We start from the raw sequence: 16630 nt of genomic DNA, 5'->3' as shown, positions 1-16630 counted from the left end.
CCACCCTGGAGGAACTGGGACACAAGCCTACAGGAAAGATGGGGAGGGACTCTTTATCAGGGCGTGTAGTGATAGGACAAGGGGTAATGGCCTTAAACTGCAAGAGGGGAGATTTAGGTTAGATGTAAGGAAGAAGTTCTTCACCGTGAGGGTGGTGAGGCACTGGCACAGGTTGCCCAGAGAGGTTGTGGCTGCCCCATCCCTGGCAGTGTTCAAGGCCAGGACCCATGCGAGAAGCACAGAGCGGGTCCGGGGATGGCACTCAGAGCCAGCCAACAGTCCAGTGGTTCCCAGGCAGCTCCCCAGTGAGGAAGCAGATCCTGAGATCAAACCAGTAATTCAAATATTTGGGAGAGGGTCTAGGCCCAGGTAAGCAAGGTAGAAGGTCAGGTACCAGCTCACTTGCAGCATAGCCCAGGTGAGGACCAAGGGCTGAGCTTAAATGCAGCTCCTGAGCGAGGTGGGGGGCCCCCAGCAGGCCCCCCCCAGCTCCCTCTCAGCTCTTTTCACAGCAGTTTGATCCAAAGTCAAAGCCGCATCCTACCAGCGCTGACCTCAAGCACAGGCGGGCAGGCTGCAAAGTGCGTGTGACGTGTGGGGAAGTGGCAAGAGGGGGTTCATTCCTGGCCCCAATGTGGTGACACGATGTTCCTAAACATTTTCTGATTTATTCTCTTCTTTGATAGATTTTTTTTTTTTTTTTTCTGAGCAGCTCTTAGATTCAGGTATGTTCTGTGGGTATTTCTCCAATCTTGCTTAAAATGTACTTTCTTTTTGTCATTAGTATTTAATATCTCATTGATTAGAAAGGAAATATAATCTTTAAGATACTGAACTGGAACGCACATAACTTGGGATTCATTTCTGCTTTTAAATGGCTTCACTGGGGTTCTGCATAAACCTTTCTGCTTTAGTTGTCCTTTAGTACAAAATAGAGCATTGTGCTGCCTTTCACCCAGCCTTATGTAACTTCAAGAGTTAGATTTTCATCAAGTATCTTACTGTGTGTCCGTACAAGTCCCAGTCTTGGACTTTCCTTAGTCTTCATCAATTACATGGAAACATCTGGGGTTATAGATAGGAAGTTTTTCTCCTTGCCTAAAGCAGACCTAAAATATAACAGTTATCATAATCACTTTCAAATTTCATCTCATCATCATTTCGTCTCATGACATGGCATCAGCATTTTGCAGATATTTAATTTCTTGGCTGATTTTCTAAGTCATGTATGATACTACTGTAACTCTATTTCATGCATAGCTCATTACTTTTCATGCTCTTCACTATATAACTTTTTTTCCTCTTGATTTTATTGCTAAGAAACCAATCCTTGTTCTCTCTTGATGTTTCTTTTCTATCGTCCCCTGTTCTTTCCATTGTTTTTACAGAATGTATTTCTTTACTTAACATTATTAATTCTAGTACTCCCATAACAATCTTTCAGTTGCATGAAGACTAATAATGATTTTTGTGAAGTCAGAGTATCAACCGCTAAAATACTACTGATTACTTATTTTAAAATAGCTCAGTAGTTTTATCCCATATAAATATTGTGAGGAAGCACATTTTCTTTACCTGTAAAAATGAAGTTTGTATATGATACCAGAACTGTGCATAATTACATGAATGAAGGGCAAAATATAAGTGGGCAAGAATCCTTCCACATTAGACATGCAATAGCTTTCTTTTTGAAGTGTCTAAAAAGAAAAATAACCTTTTATAAACATCTATTTTAGTAACACCTGAGAAAAACCTCATTATGAAAAAGGTATATAAGGATGGGTTGCTGAATGTAGGATTTCTAAATGTACAGTAATATAGACCATAGACTTTTACACCTGATAATAGTGACAGATGTAATAGCACCTATAATGGATATAATAGTTCAACACTGCTACCTTAAAAGAAAAAATGCTAAATGATCCAAACTACACGTTTGATAGCACATTATCTAATGGTATCGTTGAACATCATGAGATTCTGAAGATAATGGAATGGTCTCAAAATAGAAAGACTATGAGTATTCTGTAACAAGGCTAGTAGTTTTCGTGCAGATCCATGTCCTTTCTTTTTTTTTCTATGGGGAATTAGCTCCCAGGGGTGGAAATACAGAGATAATCAGAGGAATTAGAAATTAGCATACTTGCCTGGCTGTGCAGCTAGGTGGTTAGAGTACTTCAACTGTTTGAAGGCAGAGTTGGGATTTACTAATTAAATTAAAACTATTCTGGAAGGAGGATCGAAATCTAGTTTCCACCTCTTCTGAGTTTAATATTCTACACCTCAAGTCTGCTATTATTACTACTAGTTAGTCATAGTCCAAATTTTCCTGAGATCTTCAAAGGCTTAAGCAGTGCTGGTCATGCTCCTACACAAAGGTCATTGGGACAGGTTCACACGCACACCAATTTACTAACAGGACATAGCTGAATTTTAGATGCTTTCATCCCGATTTAGGTGATGATAGGAGAGACTGAATATCAGGCTTTGACATTATTCTGTAATTTTCAACAGCTCACTGAGTCATTTAATAGTCTCCAGCTCAAGGTTTCCACAAACAGTGTCTTTCCTGTCCTACTTTGATCTTTCAGCATGGTCCAAAGTATGCTCCAAAATATTTTTGAAATACGTGGGGGAAGAGGAGGACATTTAATGAAATTATGTAATTAAAGCAGTATCAATCCATGTGCACTATAGAGATAGACCAAGTGTATGTAGGTGTAGAAATATACACATCCACATGTCATTCCACATGCTGTGTAAGAATGAAAACAATGTAAACAAATTTCAAAATATAAATGCGATTGTTTATTTTTATTAAATGGCTTCCCTTGTAAGATGCAGTTTATTCTTTACAATAATTTTCTCATTTGTAAGTGTCTGTTTGGAGGCCACTATCTTAAAGTGTAAGATAAATATACTGAGAAAAAAAAGGCATTGTAGAACTAAAAGGGAGAAAAAACATTATATTTAAGGCAAATTAAACTGCTACTAACTCAAAGCTATTGACAATTTCTAAGGTATTAAACATCATATTGTGTTTTCATCATTTTTTGTATGACTCCAAGAATAACCTTCATAATCTTATTTTGGTTTTCTTTCTGTTCTGTAATCACTCATCTCCATGCAATAAAAATTGCTAGATATATTGAAGGACCAAAAAGGACTTTTCTATAAATTAAATAGTCCTGTAGGACTCTGTAGTCTGCTGGCTTTGACTGTGATACATCAAGAACCTCAAGCATATGACTAAGGACCTTTGGTTTTCAGATGTATACTTTGAAAACTAAGGATTTAATTAAATGTTTTGCTGAGTGTATGTGAACATAAAAGATTGATTTGAGGATGTGCTTGTCTGTTTTCTTCATTGAAGCTGTAATTCACATGCCTACATTTTCAGAATATCTACTTTTATTATAAATTAATGATAAATCATTATCAGGAAAACATCTATGGTTAAAGCTCATGACTTGAGCTTATATGTTCTGGTTTACTTCTTAGTTTTGCCACAGATGTCCTATCTTAACTTGGTTATCATTAGTTTTTGTCAATGGGGGGAGGGAATATGGAAATCATGCTTTTAAGCTCTTTCTCTTCAATACATAATGCACTAAATGAAAATCAAATCTTTAGTAGGAATGAAATAAGAAAAAAATGACTTTAGTTACAGCGGTGTAGTTCTGATCAGTTAATTGGACTCATTCCAGTTTCACATCAGTGTAATTAGATGTAGATCTTGCTTTGTTGTATAATTTCTATTTTTGTAATGAGGGTTTGATATTCAACTGTATTTGGTGTGAAAACAGAAGTATTTTTCTCTGTTTGAATTCCTAGGCTGCCATGGAAAATAGAGATGAACCTTAAGGAACAAGTGTTCTGAAGCTATCCTCTGTAATGAAGCAGGTGTGAAAGTCAAGTCCCATTTGCCAGGTGAAACAATGACTATAAAATCAGCAGTTCGCATGTTCGCGTGCTTTCTTCAGCTATGCATTGTAAACGGGCAGGTAATATGTGAGAGGCAAATGACTGCTGAATGGCGAGTGGAACCAAAACCTAGTGTAATAAAATGGAAACCAAGGGAAAACATCTGCTCAGACTTTTACACTGAATGCTGGAACATGAATAAAAGTATTACTGGGGAAATCTCGGAAGAAGAAAATCTCAGTATCCCTCAGATATGCCCCTTACAGCTTCAATTAGGTGATAGTCTCTTCATCTCCTCTGAGCCATCCTTCGAGTCCTACGGAATGAATGTGGTAAACGTGTCCAAGGAAGAATTTATTAACTGCCCTAAAGCTAGTTTTCTTCAAGAGCAGTTGATTTTTGTTTGCCAGATAAGAGGACTGCACCAAGTTGACCCTAATTGGCTTGGTGCCGGAACTCATTACTTTGCAGAGCTTCATAAGAGAGGTCCGCTATTGTGCAACATGGGCCTCCGTCTGAACGTCACCGTGAAGCAGCAATTTTGCCAACAGTCTCCAAACGCACCATTATGCTCTGGGCATGGAAAATGTCTAAGCCATGTTTGGGAAAAAGCATATAATTGCCATTGCTTCTCACAGTATTCTGGAAGATTCTGCCAGAAGTTTGATATGTGCTCCACTAAACCTTGCCACAACAATGCCTCCTGCACTGAGAAATCAGAACTTTCTGGAGATTCTTACGAATGCACGTGTCCTCCAAAATTTTCAGGTATTTCTTTTCCCCTCTAGCAATAAATGTTACATAGATAATACATTTTCCTTAATGGATAATAAAACAGTGAGAACATCATTAGCGAGGTTTTTGTATGATTTGATTGTCCATTGCCACTACCACGCGTGCACTGGGTCTCTTTTACACGTAGTCACTCATAGGAGACTGTGCAGTCATTTGAAGACAGTTTGTACTTGCTTACAGTCATGAGTGCATTGTGGGGAAAACCAGAATAAGTTCTTATCATGCTTCTTTCCCACTTAAGCACGAGACATAGGTAAGTATTTGTGAACTTACAGAAGTAACTGATTTTTGTTTGTTTGTTTCTTTGTTCAGCAGTTCAAGTTCTTACACCAAAATAACATAAATCATTTGGAGTAAGCTCCCCCCAAAAGTTAGTTAACCAAACTGCTGAAAAACAGCAAACAGTTTTGTTGAAATGAACTTTTCATTCAACCTGCCACAAAACCTCCTTTTTTGGCTTAAAGACCTTTTAAATTACATTACAGAAACTTTTTAAATCAAAATTTGTTTTTTAATTGAGAAGTCAAACACTTAAGTAGAAGAGCAAGCAAAACAAAGCACTTACTCTTTTCTTGCAGATTGTTTTGTGCTGTAAAGTTCCTTTCAAAAGGAGTTTGCTAAACGTACTGTTATCACCAAATTAAATATTTCACAAATAAAATTCACCTAATTCTATCTAGGAAATATTGCCGTACAAAACCCACTGGAGAAACTGAATCTGGGTTTGGGATTGGACTACCAGAGTGTACAGCATGATTAGATACATTCTTACATGACCATTGTCCGGATTTCATGGAGGAAGAAAAGGGGATGAAGGAAATTATGGGTATATTGTTTCTGCATTCAGACCAAAGGGGTTTGGGAATCCTTCAGAAAGTACCAGAATTATTAATTCACATCACAAAAAGGATTGTTGTATTCTCTTTCTGTACTTGTGGTGCAGAATTCCAGCAATGTTCCTTTGATGGACTGCACTTCTGTGCACTCGCAATAGCGATGCTATGCTGTGAAACACAGCTGATGAGTCAGGAACGAGTGAGGTTCATAGAACACAGAAATGAAGGTTATGTTGCATAAAGCTTGCTGTAATTTATTTTTAATTGCTTTTCAAACTGCATAATAATTTGGTTACTAATGCATTTGCAAATAGAAGATTATGCAGGTATGAATAAGTCAATGTTATGAGAAAAAGATTTTTATAATTCTTCAAAGTTTAGTAAAATAGTGGAAAACATTGATGGTATGCAGTACTTTTTCTATTTCTTTTATAATTTCTTGGGGCTGTGTAAAATGCTTCGAAAATAATATCACTAAGTGTCTGGTACTACTTTAGTTCAAATTAATGGAGAGATTCACAAGCAATTCTGTTAAAAGCAATAATCATGCTTAATGTTAACAATAAGCGATGCTTAAAATATTCTGTTAGCCTATATGGGACAGTGTTGGCGAACGCCATAATTTTTTACTACCAATACTGGTCCAGTAAATCAGCTGTATGTAAACAAGAACTAGGAGATTAAACATACATTATGGATGTGGCTACACAAGAGTAAGGGAGGAAAAAAGTGCATCCCATAATACGAAGTCTATTAGAAATTTGAAAAGTTGTTGAAGTGTGAATAATGTCATAGCAACAATTCAAGTGGCAAGCATAATTATACGGTGCTTAGACCCATATGCTGTAATAGCATAAACATTTTAAAATTGTAATTTCCAGAAAGCTGCATATTAAGAAAAATTCTGTCAAACTGGACTCCACATGAGAACATCTTTTGTTCGCAATGCTGGAAGAAACCGTAAGCTAGATTCCTGTCAGAAAGAAACAAATATTACAGTAGTAATAGCATTTCTGCATTTTAAGCTACATGTGAATTTGTAACTATATGGCAGATGAGGTTGAGCACAGTAGCTCATTTTACGGCAGCTGAATATCTTTCTGCCTTGCTCTAGAACTTCAGTAATTCTGGTGAAAACTAGTGACCAACCTTAACACAAATACCTATCTATCCATCCACCTATCTATGAAATATAATCTTTTATTTTACATATAAATTTGACATTTCAGGAAAAAATATTAATTTTTTCTAAAGTTCAATGTTCCTATTATTCCTTTTAAATAGGTAAAAATTGTACAGAAATAGTTGGACAGTGCCAGCACCATACGTGTTTCAATGGTAACTGCAGCAATGTTACTCCAAACACTTTTCTTTGTGAATGTGACAAGGGCTTTACAGGTAAGAATCACCTTTGTTTCCTGTCTTATAATAATGGTTTCTGTGTGATAATAATGGTGTCAACTTTTACATTATTAAAGCAGTTATTTTAGAGGATTGTTGCATAGTTTGCAATTTCCTCAGATTTTTTTTTTAATAGGTTTTGTAAAATAAAAAAATCAGACTTCTATGTGACTCTTCTAAAATACCCATGTACTAAAATAAAACCATATAAATGATAGAGGCTTTTCATAATCGGATCCCATCCAAGAATACCTTTCTTCTATTGGCAGTATGGCAAAGGAAGACTCATAATCACTAACTCACTGGTTCTCAAATACAGAGTTTGAAAGAACAGTATCAGAAGCTCTTGCTGGATGATTTAGAATGATCATGACAGCTGTATTCATAATTTCAGCATCCTTTTAATAGCTGTGCTAGAAAAATAAGATGGAAATAATTTAAAGAGTCAATAATCTCATGATTTAGTAGTATGTCTTGATTAAAAAAAAAAAAAACAACCTTCAGAAGCTAATAGGTTTATTTATGATATATTGGACAAATAAGATGCTTTCATGAGAAAAGCTTGAAACAGAAAATGTATCTAAAGCCACCCTATTGTAAACAGTTTTTCTTGGGGGTCAGGGTAGCAGCAAAACTTAAAACACTATTCATTCTTGTACTTCACAGCAGAGATTTACTGTGTTGGTATAAGAGAAGTAGCAATACTCAGAACATTTTTTAAGAATGAGCAAAGCATAAAGCTAGCACTTGCATATCCAGGGACAGTAAAACTTTTAAAAATGTCTCTTTCTTGGAAGCATCACTTATCCCTGACAATCATAGAATATAAACAAATCATTACATTGAGATGCAGAGCTAAAAGAAAAACAAAACAAAACAAAACAAAACAAACAAAAAAAAAAAAAAAGAAGAAAAAAAAAGAAAAAAAAATAGCATAAGGGAGTTAAAGGGATCCAAGAGATAATCTTTATTTTAATAGTGAAAGACTGAACATTCTTGATGGCATTTTAGCAAAGTCTGTGTAGAACTATAATTTTCAAAATGGGATAGATTTACTTAATTCTAAATGCCTAGTAAATCTGTTCTATATTACTCTCCTTTTCCTCCTTCATTGTAGAGAGCATTGTGGTCAACATCATCCTGAGAAAATTGGAAAAAAAAACCTTTTTTTTTTCCAAAGGAGAAAACTCCACTAGTAAAGTTTTCTAGAACTAGCTTTCCCCCCACGCATGGTCTCTAGCTTTTTGGAACCCTTACTCTTGTCCCTTTCACTCAAACTGTGTGGCCACCTTGCTTTTGAAATTTTCCCCACAAAAAGCTTTTGTACCATTGCAATATTGACCTAATGAGGGAGAGGAAGGGAGGAGACAGGAGGAACACCCTTCCAGATATGGCAAACCTAAACCCCTAATGACATGAAAATAGGTCAATACACTCAACTCTAGTGGATGGCACCAATCACTGCAACCTACTCTCCAGGGTGCTGGTAAGGATTGGGAAGGAGAAAAGGAGACTATGACTGTGAATTAGCTCCCTTTTTATTCTCCAGTTAGCTAAAGAAAATGGAGAACCCTTTCTTCTTTCTAAGCATAATAAGTATCATGGGAGGAGAACGCACTTTCAGGAATTTACCTCATTTTTCCTGCACTTATATAAATACCCTCAGGTCCTGCTGTAACAGGAAAGTAGGTAAGACATCAGCATACCTTGCAACAGGACTGATTGACTAGCACACAGTATAATTTTGCATATATTTTCTGACCAGATGTGGTTGTTTTAAGTCTACATGTCTTCCTGTGATCTTGTGTAAAAGTGTTTACTAGCACTAAGGCAATTTCAAGAAGAGCTACTTCAAAAAACCCAACCCATGTGAAAACAGACATTTTTCTATTGTTATTCCATTGTGGCTGTATTGTGCTCTCAGACAAGATGAGTTGCGTGATTATGAATCTTGTCTCTCGAATGCTATTCTAAGCGCGTGAAGTTGGCAGCAAATTCAAAACGTTCCTCTGTTTTGATATCGAACTTGTGCACAGAAAACAGGAACTTAATACGAAATTCTTCAAATGATGTTTAAGATTTCATAAACTTTGACATACCTGTTTTCCAAAATGAGGTAAGAGACTGGCAGTAACTAGTTCACATGATCTGAATGAAAGTAGGAAATATTCTTGTTACTGTAAATTGATGAGATGTAAATAAAATTATAATAAAATTATTTTATATTTATAATTACAATTATTATTTACAAGTATTTATTCAAAATAAGTAAAGGTTGCTTTGTCCAAGTTGTTGTGTTCACAATGATAGAATGATCTATTGGACTAGCAATGTATATGTTCATGTCAGTTATGTATTTTTATTTTTTGTTAATTGTTTAGTTCATTTACTGAGCTCTCAAAACACTCTTTACTCTTTTCTGAAACAACGTTTTTAACATAACTTAATAACAAACAGCTAGCATTAGGCTTGCCATTATTCTTATGATCGAATACTCCAATTCTTACCAGAATTTGCACCTTAGGCTTATTAAGGAATGTTTAGGGGAAGGGGATCTGGACGAAACAAGGACAGGGAGGGTATAGAGAGGAAGGAGGTATAACATAGGCTGGTAGTGTGTGAGCAGTCACTGCTCCAAATCACTGCACTCTATCCATTATTCTTATGAAATCCTTTATTAACTCTCTTTACACGTAAACTGAGTCTCTCCCCATCTGTGAGCGCTGTAAGGTCTAGATGCCAGAAACTGGAGCGATGAAAGTCACTGAATTTGAGGTCTGCAGCTGGAGTGAGACCACTGGTGGTCGTGGTCCTAAGGTCTGTGGTGCCAACAGCTGGAGTGAATGAGGGTATCAGCATCAGCAGCTGAAGGGAGACCGCAGATTGTAGGAGCATGTGTCTGCAGGGAGTGGATTTAGTGCCAGCAACTGGCGTCAGACCTTGGGTGATGGTGGTTCCCGTGCCTGGTGCCATCTGGAGCAAGTGGGAGTCCCAGCATCAGCAAGTAGAGAGGGGACCAAGAGTAATGGGACCTGTGGGCCTGGGCATGAGCCACTGGGAAGACCAGAACGTTTATATTTTCCCCTCACCTGATGCATGCACGTGCAATTTGTTAGCAGACTTCAAGCTGGACTATCTGGTGAGTAGGAAGCCTGGGATCTCGGTATCAATATTCGATGAGCTGAGGTCCCACGCTGCTATTTAAGGGGTCCGTGAATGTGCCTGTCCTTTTGAACTAGAGAGCAAGGGGCTGTGTGTTTTCACTAGCAAGCTTCGATCCCGACCAGCCAGAGAGGACGACTGGGATTTGTCTTTTTGAACATATGTTTTAGGTGAGTTCTGGTAGCGTTCTGTGTGGGTGGTGTTAAAGGCAGCGCCCTGTCTGTGGGCAGTCTGTGTAGCTGGCTGTGCTAGTGTCCTCTGCACGTGTGTCTCTGGCACGCGTGTTTGTCTCTGCTGCTGGTTGAGCCTCCAAACGGGAAAGCCACAGCTGCAACCGCTGGCCTGGGACAGAGGGACTCCCGGGGCTCTGGGCTGGGCTCCAGCAGCTGGGAAGGAGGAGAGCTCCTCAGGGTCCGGAGTCCACCACAGGAGATGCCTGTTATATATCCCCTAACAAAGAGAATGCCTCAGAAATTCTGATGGATGTTGTGGTCCTGTTCTGAAGATGCTCAGAAAATTAACGTGATTCATTCGCAACCAACAGGAAACAGCAATATCTTGTAATGGTAATGCTTAGTGTGCTTACTCTAGACAGTGTTTGGTGGATTAAGAGCAGTATTTTTCCATTTGAGTGTGTTTTGTTGAATCTGGAGAGCTTTTTACTCCTTAGGTGAGAAGATGGGAGGTAAGAGAAGTGATTAAAAACCAACCCTCTGTAGAGCACTTGAGATTATTGGGGTTTTTCGCATATTCCTGTAAGGGAGACCTACATTTCCTGCCTTCCCCAGTGGTCCAATTAGCCCCTTTACAGGCCGTAACGAGTTCCCTCCTCACCTGTGGGACAGGAGATGCTATAAGAATTAGGTGGTTTTGCTTGGAGCCACTTTGCTAGAACTTCCATCATCCAGGTGCTTTAGTTTAAAATGGTCTGTTGGCTTAATCAGTGAATTACAGCCAGAGTACTTTGAAAAAGGTCATAACTGTAAAAGGACTTCACTATATATATATGGACAGAAGAATTTATTGTTTGTACAGTTAGTGTTTTAACGGCCTAATAGTTCAATTTGTCTAATACTAACACTTATAGCCCAAATTAATACCTAAAGCCTTATTAATAATACCCCTCAAAATATTATACAAAAACGCCTTCCTACTATCTATTTTTTAGTTTGACGTTATGCTCAGCTTTCCAGTGCTCCTCCTCTTGGTCCCAAGACCAATACATCAGTCTCCCTCAAGAAGAGGGGGCAAGACTTGCAGCAAGTGGTCAGCAATCTGAGGTCTTCGTTGGGCAGAGTGTGACATTCATGCAGAAAGTTTCTCCCCTATCAGTCAAGGGTCCACCTCAGCCTCCTTTTACATGTTTTTCTATCATTATCTGCTTCTTTCTCTCCCAGGCGGCCAGCTGCAGCAATATTCCCTAATTGCTGCTCAATGTCACTGGAATGGAGAAAGTATGGTCAAGATTTTGGGACATTTTTATGAATGACACTGAAATGGCTGTAGTTCTTCTAGTGTTAAGGAAGGAGATGCATATTGTATTTAGGGGTTTAATGAAGTTACGATGATTTTGTTAATCACATCACTTTATGTATATTTCATCCTTGTTTCAGAAGTATCATAAAATCTGTGACAGCATGTCCAGAATAAGAGTTTGCATCTCTCCCATGAATCAAGTATCACAAAATCATTTATTTTTTATTATAAAATACTTCCTGTAAGAGACTTCCAGCTGATTTTTTTTTTCTTTGCCCTTTCTACAGCTTATTTTTAACCTAATTTAAAACAATTTAAAGTAGAAATTTCAAAGTTAGAGTTTGAGTCTCCTCAGTGTCTTTTGTTACATTGAACCTCTGTCATAAAGTACCATTCAGTAGACATTTTCTTCCACTGTACTTTCACCGTGGTCCACAGGCAGTACTTGTCCTCACTTTCTGTGTATCCAAGTGAAGCAACTTAATGACAGATGGAACTGAGCTGATGATTAAGAGACTCAGCTCTTCTCCAGACTACATACCTATTCTAGGCCAGAGACCATAATATCTCTCGGTCACATAGGACACAGATACGAAAATAAAAATGCGACGCCCATCTCCCTGTGCTCTGATCCAGCTCTTTAGTAATTGTTTTAAATTCAGAGTCAGCAAGTTCACAGCATTTCATTCACATCATGTTTGATGAGGGTACCTTAATTAAGACTATGTTTTCTAGGGGCTTGTGTTTCCAGAGAGTGATTCAGGGAACTGAGGCCCTGAAGAGACTACTTCAGCAATGAAGGAATATTCTAGTTGGAGACTTAAGGTAAATGCCCTTAAGTTAGGTGGTGAGAATATGTGACAGGGCTTCATACGTTTTGTGAGGCTAAAGCAGTTTAGGCAATTGTTACTCGACTGCTAGGTAACACTAGTACAAATAGCTATAATTTACTCTTACAAACACAATACAGATCAATCTATCTTATCTGGTAGTAAAGATATATACACAACAAAGGCTTGTCAGAACTATACTGTCACATGAATTTGTTTGTCTGACCTAGCAGATTTAAGTTTTCTTAAATGTACCCTCCTGACGCGACTTCATTGCACACTTCAGTAGTCTATTTTTTAAAGCTTCCTATCAGTTTTGATAATCTTCCGGCATCACACAGGTTTTTTTGCCTTTATTAATAGAAAAACATCATTGATTTATAAATAATTTTCATATTTGTTAAGTATATCAACTCAGCATTAAGTATACTCAATCAATATAATGATTGAATATATCTCTGATAGCACTTTACAATAGACAAGTATAATTACTCCGGGACAACACCAGATATGTATGCTTCTTGTAGTTTACTGCTAATTACTAAATAGAACAGCTTCAAATGCTGAGCAGCTCAGTGACCCTTTTAAAGGAGTTAGTTAACTTGCACTCAGATTTCCCTATTACTAACGTTGTTTCAAGGCAAATTCCAGTGACCTTTCTCATGGTTAATGTAAATCAAGACCTTAGAGAGTGACTTGCACATTTCACTAACACTCTAATCCAATACGCCAACTAGTTAGTCTTTAACAAAGTGAATTGTAACAAATTTAAAAAAAATTGGGGAAGATTACTGACCATGAGATGAATAATAATACTTAGTTCCACAGTACAAAGTGGAAACTGCCCTATAATAAGAGAAGTAAGTCTGTCAGCTCTAAAATAACTTGGAAATACAGAGCAATGTGCAAACATTCGTGCGTGCTGTACAGATTTTAAGTATATTGCTTATAAGTTGCTTTGGGAATGTATGCTTGAGCTGGGATGAAGTGAAGAGTTTGGCTGATGAAACGCAGGGCAGAATACTAAAAGATGACGCAGTTCAGGAAAGGTTTTTTTCCTTGTCTCTTTCGTTTTGCAAAAGCACATTGTTTGTCAATATTGGCAGCAGTGTCATCTTAAAAAATTTGGATGAAAAAATGTTTATTTATCACTATCAGTTTGCATTTAATTATCTGGGCTTGTAAAAAGATTTTTACCCTGAAATCATGATTTAAAATTTAATTTCTAGATTTTTACAAATAAAACGCTTCCTACAAAATAAAAAACAGAACTGATTTAATAGCTGCTTTATTTTAAAGCAAAAAAATGGTAAAGTTATTTTTTATTAGTCTCAAAATTCATTAAAAACTGAGATCCATACTCAGGCTCTACGTTAGTGTCTGTAGAAGATACTTTATATGAAGGCAGATATATGACCACCCATGTTATTTATAATAACTGGTCTGACAGTTTGGTTCAGGATAAAGTAAATCCTGGTATCAATACCAAGTTTGAACTTGCAAGGCTCTGGAGATTCATCTCAGCTAGCATTGGTTTGTGTCTCAGCTAGACGTCCACAAAGTTAAAATTCTTAAATTTAAGTGTTTACATCTAGGTATAAGAGCTAAGTGTTCAAGTACCTATTGCATTCAGTGAATATCTGGTCAACACAAAATGGAGCTAAGAGATTTAATCAACCAAGTGCCCAATGTTTAGAGTTAGCTGAATCGCTCTCCAAACTCCACTGACTGGTATTAGCTACTTCACAACCAAAACCAGTGGGAACATGAAGACCACATGCATAGATCTACTTACCCATGTAACCATGCAATTATGTAAATTTAGGTATCTTAACCTGAGAGATTAATTTACCCATGGCATTCCTCTACGGGTCAAAAATCTTATTTGCTTGGAGACATTGGTCTTAACCTAGATCTTACGCCTAATTATAAGAAGTTTCTAGATATTTCTCTCACATGTATTTTCTTCTATCGTAGATATCTAAACTTAGGTAATACTCCTAAGTGTATTAATGTAAACAAGAACATTGTTGTCATACTTGCTCTCTTCTTAAATACTATATTAAAAACACCTAGAATTTTAAAAGGAAATAAGCTTTCCCTTCCACCTTTTCCACATTGCAATGTGGGCATGTTTAACGTTCTTTATTAAAAAACACTCTCCATACATTACATTTTCATGGTTTTTGTTCAAGTGTCTGTGTACCAGCATTGCAATATTCTGACGTTACTGCAACTGTGGCTGAAATAGTTCATGGTTGAATTTATAATTTTATAGAAGTATGAATATTTAATAGTTCACTTTTTAAAGATTAAAATCTTGGAAAAGGAAATAAAACCTTCAAAAAATATTTTCATTCTAAGAATCTATTATAATGATGAATTAACCATTTCACTTTATAAGAATGTGTATGCTCTGTGCAAAGCCATACAAAATTCTCTGTACTAGCCTAAAATGTATTTTTAGCTAAAAGCATTTTTAGGATTATAGGTTTAAATTTTCACTTTGAATTTCTCAGCCGTAAATCACATTATACAGAAAAATCCCCCAAAACCTTTATATGCAGAATTACAAAAGATATTTTTTTACTGAATTTCTGTAATCCCCTCTGCCTCAAGGGAGGTAAATTTAAAATAGCAATAATGACAGATGAGATATAATTTGCCCTCAAATACGAGTTTTCTTGTATTAGCCTATCCTCATTAGAGGCATCAGAACCACAGACACATCACTTCCAGAGTACAGGTGTGGAGCAGAATGGTCGAGCTTATCTGTAGATCCAGCAACTTCCTCCCTCTCTGCCGGGCGGAAGGTGACTGCTGATCATGAACAGCTTACAGCTGGTACTGGTGGCAGCTGGAGTCACAGGGAAATAGATCAGTACGGGCCTGTGAAACTACAGGAAGTGCAGATTTGTGTCATGCCATATGCCTGAAAGTAAGTTTCTAGTAAGTGAAGACCAGTAGGAAATTAAATATGGAGTAACAGATCAGGAAAGAGATGAAAGTCCCTGTTCAGTGCTGGTTTACAAGGTATGGAGGATAACATGGAGGACTGGTAAGAGGTAGATGTACTGGTATGGAAGGGGTCAGTAATCTAGATTAGAAAGAAAACAGAAGAGTTTCAGTTGTTACTGAGTAGTGAAGGAAAGTAGAGCTGGAGGGGTAAGAAAAAAAAGAAGAAACATTGGCTTGTTATGGGGAGTAATTGGTTTAGGGTTGGCCACAGGGTAGAGGTTTGGAAATAATTCAAATGAACTAGCTTAATGTCAGAGCCTTAAAGTGTTGGTGTAGTGTCAAAAGTATCAGTTTCACTAGTTCTGTGAAAAAAATCAGACCACCAAGCACACAACAAACATGGACGTTACTAGAGTCAGCATGGCTTCTGTAAAAGGAAACGGTGCCTCACTTGTCTGCTGAAGTTTTGTGAGATCGTTGTTAAACATACGGAAAGTTATTTCAAGATAGAGAGAATTCACTCATGCATTACCCAAAGACTACCATCATGTCTGACTTTATTCAGCATCTTCAACAATAATGTGGAGAAGGGAATGTACACTTATATCTCCAAGTGTGCAGATAAAATCATGCTCTTTCAGGTAGCCATGTGGCATGCCAAAAATGAAGAACCCCAGAAGAACTGTACAAAACTGAGCAGAAAAAATGACTGATGAACTTCCATGTAGATAAGTAAAGGATAATTCTAGGGCAAAATGATTTAAAACAGCTCCAAATGAAGCTGATTTTTTCAGATACAACTCAGGAAAGAAGTTGACAAATTGCAGAAATGTTGAGGTTGGAACAGACCTCTTGAGATCATGTAGGTCAAACGCCCTGCTCAAGCAGGGTCAGCTGTAGAAGGTTGCCCAGGACCATGCCCAGTCAGGTGTTTAATACGCCCACTGATGGGGACTTCACTACATCTCTGGGCAACCTGCCCCAGTTGTTTGACCACCCTCATAGTAAAGAAGTGTTTTCTGAGATGGAGTAACAAAAGACTTCCTCGATACGCGTGTGACCATCAGTATTTGGATGACTGAATGTGGAGGCAGAGCACGTGGCAGGGGTCTTGGTCGTTGCAGCTCAGTGGGAGAGGGCTAACGGGGGAGGCTGAACTCCCAAGGACAGGCAAGGGAGAGAGACGCCCAGAACTGGGGAAGGGGCGCGCTGAAATGAGGATCATGCTTATGAGGGGGTTCTCCTGGG

General features: G+C 37.7%; 1 protein-coding gene across 1 annotated transcript in view; it reads left to right on the top strand.

Annotated features, from left to right (window-relative positions):
* EYS (eyes shut homolog) overlaps positions 1-16630 on the top strand; it is a 940845-nt gene that overhangs the window by 110306 nt on the left and 813909 nt on the right. The window contains exons 2-3 of the mRNA XM_049818234.1: positions 3835-4692; positions 6840-6953. Coding sequence (XP_049674191.1) covers positions 3939-4692; positions 6840-6953 — 868 coding nt within the window. The 5' untranslated portion in view covers positions 3835-3938. The remainder of the gene's footprint in view (positions 1-3834; positions 4693-6839; positions 6954-16630) is intronic.

The sequence above is a fragment of the Accipiter gentilis genome, chromosome 15, assembly GCF_929443795.1.
Source record: "Accipiter gentilis chromosome 15, bAccGen1.1, whole genome shotgun sequence".
In the NCBI taxonomy this organism is placed as follows: domain Eukaryota; kingdom Metazoa; phylum Chordata; class Aves; order Accipitriformes; family Accipitridae; genus Astur; species Astur gentilis.
The sequence above is the reverse complement of the archived record's forward strand: the minus strand, read 5'-3'. Positions and strand labels throughout refer to the sequence as shown.